Here is a 6,714-nt window from a genome sequence, read left to right as displayed (position 1 = left end):
TGATGCACTGTCATGCATTTTCCATTGAAGTAAACCTTTCTCTACATTGTCCCCATCAAACATTCCTAGGACAGAGCTAGCACGTGGTTAGATACGGAATAAAGCTCCCTTTACATTGTCCCCATCAAACATTCCAAGGATAGGGACAAGCAAAGTTGGGTGGGTGGGCGTCAGTGTGAGGTTGAAGGGCGACTCCAGCTCCTCCATTGTGTCAAGTTTTGGCCAATAATCTAGGAGTTGCTCTCAGTGATAACTGGCCTTCATTTGAGTCACTGGCTATCAGTAACAAACCTGCATTGGCCACCTATCAAATGCTGTCTCTGGGAGGCCTTACCAGGAAGCACTGTGCTATCATGAACATTTCAATTTTCTGAAAGTTCCTCCACTCTTCAAACTTGTTCAAATATGTAAAGATCCTTCTCAAAACTCTAGTAGAGCAAGAACCTTAAAATATTAGCAAGGTACTTGTGAAAACTCTATCTCATTTAAATAAACTTAACAGGCTTGCATTCAAATATTGACAGCTCCCACATCTGTAAACTATATAATTTGTACTTACAACAGTACGGGAACCTAGTGAGAGTCAATGTGTAGTGGTAATGGCACTAGACATAATTGACAGGATAGTGAAGGTGGTGTTTGGTACGCTTGCCTTTATTGGCCAGTGCATTGAGTATAGGAATTGGGCAGTCATGTTGTGGCTATATAGGACATTGGTCTGGCCTACACATGACTCCACATCCACAGCATTGTGGTTGACTCTTAACTGCCCTCTGGGCAATTAGGGATGGCCAATAAATGTTGGAGCAGCCAAGGACACTCATCTCCCATGAACAAATTAAAAAGAGGTCTCTGCCTCAGGACCACTGTGAAATGAACCATTAATCAGCTGTGGTTGCTAGGGTTCCCTGGAAACATTGTTTGACAGGCTTTCCATTTTTGCCCAGGGTGCTCTTGAACACGAGGAGAGTAAAACCCTGAGGATCCAACTTGAGCTCTCACAGATCAAAGCTGAGGTTGAACGCAAACTGGCAGAAAAGGACGAAGAAATTGATGGTCTACGGTGAGCTGAACAGTTTTGTTGAACATTATTCTGAATTACACATCTTATGGAATTTGAGAGGTTGGAGCAAATTGTTCAAGTAGTTAAGAAATTTAATTCAGAAGGATCTACCTTCTCCCAACTCGGTAGTGAACACAACTCATGCGGTTTAACCTTTCCTGTTACACTGCCAATGCAATATTCACTCCTGGCCATTGAGATCCCACAGACTACTTCTTAATTTAGAGTACCTGACTGAATACTTATGCCTAGGGTCAGAACTCTTTGCTGTAATCAACAGTTTGCCTCCAATTATTAGGATTGTGGATATTATATCAATTGGTTTCAAAGAATGAATGATGAGAACAATTGGGCACGTTACAGGAACAGATTCCATCTATTTTAATGCTCACAATGACAGAGGCTGGTAGGAAAGCAGGCTAGTCTTCTCAAATATGTTTCACCCAAAGTCCCATGGGATGATCCAACGTCCCTTCATTTAGATTATGGTGTCAGGCCATTCCTGGTCCCTCCACATGACATTGAGAAACAACTGAGTGCAATGAACTCTGCAAAGGTCGCCACACCTGACAACATCCTGACTATAGCCCAGAGCATCCATCCAACAGAATTGGTCACCTCTCCATTAAGCTGTCCTACTTCAGCAAGAATATTAATATCGACTAGACAGCAGGTACGCACTGTCCATCAGCTGAAGAATCCGCTTTTCCACGTTAAGTTCCAGTTGGAAGATGCACAGTAGGAAGTAAGATTGTGGAACATATACAGAGTAGGAGATTTTAATGCCCTAGAGCAAGACACTTGATAGCAGCATTCCTGATTGAGCCAGACAAATCTTGAAGGATCTTCTTGTCTGAGGTTGCAGTGGGTGGTGAGAATCAGAGGGAAAAAAAACCTACATCTCCTCACCAATTACCTCATTGTGTTTATACCACAACACAAATCACTGCATTCAACATCACCATGTCTATTCCAGGCGGAACCATCAGCGAACTGTTGAACTGATGCAGGCAGCTCTTGATTCTGAGGCAAAGGCCAGAAATGAAGCTCTTCGGTTAAAAAAGAAAATGGAGGGTGATCTGAATGAAATGGAACTGCAGCTGAATCATGCCAACAGGCAAGCCGCTGAATCCCAGAAACTATACCGAAACCTTCAGGTCCAGTTTAAGGTCAGTCAAGGCCAGGTCTGATCTAAAAGAGATTGGAAAATGTGTAAATTGATCGTATTTAATTCAATGGTAAAGTTACCAACGTCTACTAGACCATAGGCAGCTCTCCCGTTAGACAGAGACAACTAGTGGTGGTTTAACCTGAGGGTCTCCATGCCTCAGGCAAGAGGAAAGGTTGAGGGGTTGAGTCCTTCATGGTAACCGTAGCTGGGTGCAGAAATTGAACTCACTCTGTTGGCATCACTCTTCATTGTCTGGCCAACTGACCCCTGACAGTTTGGATGGCATGGTGGCACAATGGTTAGCACTGCTGCCTCTCAGCGCCAGGGACCCGGGTTCAATTCCATTCTCGGGTGACTGTCTGTGTGGAGTTTGCACATTCTCCCCATGTCTGCGTGGGTTTCCTCCGGTTTCCTCCCACTGTCCAAAGATATGCAGGCTAGGTAGATTGGCCATGCTAAATTGCCTGTGGTGTTCAGGGATGTGTAGATTAGGTGGGTTATAGGGGGATGGGTCTGGGTGGGGATGCTCGGATGGTTGGTGTGGACTTGTTGGGCTGAAGGGCCTGTTTCCACACTGTAGGGATTCTATGATAGGAAAATGGATTAAAGAAAACTTCAAATAGAAGTCAAACTTTACCATTTGCAGAGTAACTTAGTTCTGTTATTTAAGGAGCTCAATCAAAAAATCTTGAACATCATTGGCTCTAAAATAAAGTATGATTTATGTAGGACATCCAATTGGAACTTGATGAAACCATTCGGCAGAAAGACGATTACAAGGAACAAATTGCAGTGGCTGAACGACACAGCAACCTGTTGATGGCGGAACTTGAAGAACTGCGTGCAGTTCTTGAACAGTCAGAGAGGGGCAGGAAACTGGCCGAGCAGGAATTATTGGAGGCAACTGAACGTGTGAACCTATTACATTCACAGGTAAGCTCAGAGAGTGAGTGTAATAAAGAATGAGATTTCCTGCTGTCCGAGCAGAGAGAAAAATAACCTTTTCTTTTGCATTTATTCAGAACACTGGTCTCATTAATCAGAAAAAGAAACTGGAGAATGACATTAATTCTCTGAGCTCTGAGGTAGAAGAAGCAGTACAAGAATGTCGGAATGCTGAGGACAAAGCTAAGAAGGCGATAACGGATGTAAGTAGTGGTACATCCGAAATTTCCGGAAAACTATTGACACAGTTTGGAAGTAGTTAGACCAATTCAATAGGAGTTGCATAACTTGCAGATTGGCTCACTTCAATTATCTCTAGAAAAGCGCAATGTGTGAAATGAAGCCATAACCTAAGGACAGCAGAGCCACTAGTCACTGTTTGAGTGCAGCATCTCTGCACTTTTCTCTAAGCAGCACTCCATAAATGACCAAATTTACTGGATCCAAGTTCACACTTTGACATAAAGGGATTTGAATTCAACCTTTGGGCTGATTTACTAGGTCTGCACCTGTAAGAATATTTCTAAAGATGCTGGCCATCCCAAATTTCCGGTTTTCATGCCACAGGCTCCTGTCCCTCTTGGGTGTATGTAGTCTTCAATAGTCTAGAGGTGATTGGGAGTGGGACACGGAGGCTATAATCATAACCTTTACCCTGGCCCTGAACAGCAGGAATTTTAACTCCAGCATCAGAGAATTCCAACTTGTAAAATGTGTACACATTTCCATCATTCATATTCTGTTTGTGATCATCAGTTTTGACTGTAATGATTGAATGGTTTTCAGGCTGCAATGATGGCTGAGGAATTGAAGAAGGAACAGGATACCAGTGCACATCTTGAGAGGATGAAAAAGAACATGGAGCAGACAACAAAAGACTTGCAGCTGCGTCTAAATGAAGCTGAACAGATCGCACTGAAAGGAGGCAAGAAACAGATCCAGAAACTGGAGTCAAGGGTGAGGGACTTCAAAGGGAAAAGTTATAGCATTTGTTCGGTTTAATCTACGGTTCGGTTTAATCTAATATTTCAGGGTGTGGGACTGGAAGCTAAAGGTGCACCTCCTCTGGAATGAGAGCCTGAAGCCAAATGGACACTGAGCTAATTGTCCCACTGCATCATATCCTCACTAGTTAGTAACTGGCAAATGGGAGAGAGGACTGGAGGCATGAGGAAACAGGTATGTCTGCCTTGTGAGTGAAGGCTGGGTCAAAGTGACCAGCATGGGGAGTTACAGCACCCCTTAAAGCCTTGAAAGGAACTGAAGAATTTAACCACCTTCCTAAAACAAAAGCTGAAAATTAGGCCAAAGAGCATCTATTGAGTGAGGAACAAGGCTAATGTTTCAGGTACCATCAACCTGAAACACTGATTTACTCTCTATTGACACGACCTGACCTGACCAGTATTCCCAATGTTTACTGTTTGTATTGGGTTTCCAGCATCTGCAGTATACTACATTTTATTTTAACCGTCTCTCTTTAGCTCAGTCAGGGAACTGAAGGTTATGGGGAAAAGACAGGAATATGGAGCTCAGGCTGATCAGATCAGCCATTGTATCATTAAATGATGGAGCAGGCTCAATGGGCTGAATGGTCAAATTCTACCCCTACATCTATGGTCTTGAAATGCAAATTATTTGTTCATGTAAACAATTAGTAAAGGATAGTGAACCCCAGATTCGTTTTTGCAGGGGTCAGTACTGGAGAAGGACGAGCTGATATTGAGAAACAGCGAATCTCTCTCAGCCCAGAACACATGGGAGCAGAAGTAGGCCATTCAGCCCATCGAGGCTGCTGTGCCATTCAATGAGATCATGGCTGATCTGATAATCTTCAACTCCACTTTCCTGCTTTCTCCCTATAACCCTTGATTCCTATACCGATTCAAAATTTTAAAACGCCCCAAACACAACCCAGCCTTGACAGGCCTCTGCAGTAAAGAATTCCATAGATTCACCTTTCAAGAAAAGGAATCCCTCCTAATCTATGTACCCAATTGGGAGACCCCCTTTTCTGAGATTATGGCCTCAGGCCCTAGATTCTCCCACAGGGGAAAACAACCTTTCCACAGCTATCCTTGGAATCTACCCTATCTTCAATAAGGTCACCTCTCATTCTTCTAAACTCCAGTGAGTTCTCCTCCTGAGAGAATTCCTTCATACCTGGGATCAGCCTAGTGAACCCCAATTTGGTGACTTCTCCAATGTCACTACATTTTTCACTAGTGTATTTCAGCTCCAGGTCTAACCACCACCTTTCATAACCTTAGCGAGATTTCCCTATTTTTATCCCCTATTCCCTTTGAAATAAAGGCTGACATTCCATTTGCCTTCCCCATTACTTGTTGAACTTGGAGCTAGTTTTTTTTTTTGATTTGTGCACAAAAACTCCCAAATTCCTCCGTGCTGCAGTTTTACACAGTCTTCCTCCATTTAAAATAATATTCAGCTCCTCTGTTCTTCCTGCCAAAGTGCATAACCTCACATTTCCCCGTATTATATTCCATCTAACAAATATTTGCCCATTCACTTAACTGGTCTGCATCCCTCTGCAGACTCTGTCATCCCCACCACTTGCTTTCTCACTTATTTTTGTATCATCTGCAAACTTGGTGACAGCACATTCACTTTCCTCATCCATCTCATTAATAAACTGTAAACAGTTGTGACCCCAGCCCTGAACCCTGTGGCAAGGTTCAGAATGGTTACCAGATTCCTCACCATCATAGGTGACCTGTCACTAAATGGAAAGTAAATCTTTTTGAGGAGGAAAACATTTAGCTCATTGAGGTGATTATAATCACAGCAACTTGTCATTGTGGGATAACAAGGTGTAGAGCTGGATGAACACAGCAGGCCAAGCAGCATCAGAGGAGCAGGAAGGCTGACGTTTTGGGCCTAGACCCTTCGTCAGAAATGGGGGAAGGGAGTTCTGAAATAAACAGGGAGAGAGGGAGAGGTGGATAGGGGAGAAGACAGACAGGTCAAAGAGGCGGGGATGGAGCCAGTAAAAGTGAGTGTAAGTGGGGAGGTAGGGAGGAGATAGGTCAGTCCAGGAAGGACGGACAGGTCAAGGGAGCGGGATGAGGTTAATAGGTAGGAGATGGGGGTGGGGCTTGAGGTAGGATGAGGGGATAGGTGGGAGGAAGGACAGGTTAGGGAGGCGGGGAGCTGGGCTGGTTTTGGGATGCGGAAGGGCGAGGGGAGATTTTGAAGCTTGTGAAGTCCACATTGATACCATTGGGCTGCAGGTTTCCCAAGTGGAATATGAGATGCTGTTCCTGCAACCTTCGGGTAGCATCGTTGTGGCACTGCAGGAGGCCCAGGATGGACATGTCATCTGCGGAATGGGAGGGGGAGTTGAAATGGTTTGCGACTGGGAGGTGCAGTTGTTTAGTGCGAACCGAGTGTAGGTGTTCCGCAAAGCAGTCCCCAAGCCTCTGCTTAGTTTCCCCAAAGTAGAGGAGGCCACATTAACAGATGTGCAGGTGAACATCTGCTTAATGTGGAAAGTCTTCTTGGGGCCTGGGATGGG

The 6,714-nt window shown here is 44.3% G+C and overlaps 1 protein-coding gene across 1 annotated transcript in view; it reads left to right on the top strand.

Annotated features, from left to right (window-relative positions):
- Positions 1-6,714, top strand: part of LOC109923880 (myosin heavy chain, cardiac muscle isoform-like) — a 73,125-nt gene that overhangs the window by 61,343 nt on the left and 5,068 nt on the right. Inside the window, exons 29-33 of the mRNA XM_048608495.1 lie at positions 948-1,063; positions 2,040-2,232; positions 2,964-3,167; positions 3,257-3,382; positions 3,966-4,136. Of these exons, the coding sequence (XP_048464452.1) occupies positions 948-1,063; positions 2,040-2,232; positions 2,964-3,167; positions 3,257-3,382; positions 3,966-4,136 (810 nt within the window). The remainder of the gene's footprint in view (positions 1-947; positions 1,064-2,039; positions 2,233-2,963; positions 3,168-3,256; positions 3,383-3,965; positions 4,137-6,714) is intronic.

Source organism: Rhincodon typus, chromosome 19 (genome assembly GCF_021869965.1).
Source record: "Rhincodon typus isolate 14 chromosome 19, sRhiTyp1.1, whole genome shotgun sequence".
Taxonomy (NCBI): Eukaryota; Metazoa; Chordata; class Chondrichthyes; order Orectolobiformes; family Rhincodontidae; genus Rhincodon; species Rhincodon typus.
The sequence above is the reverse complement of the archived record's forward strand: the minus strand, read 5'-3'. Positions and strand labels throughout refer to the sequence as shown.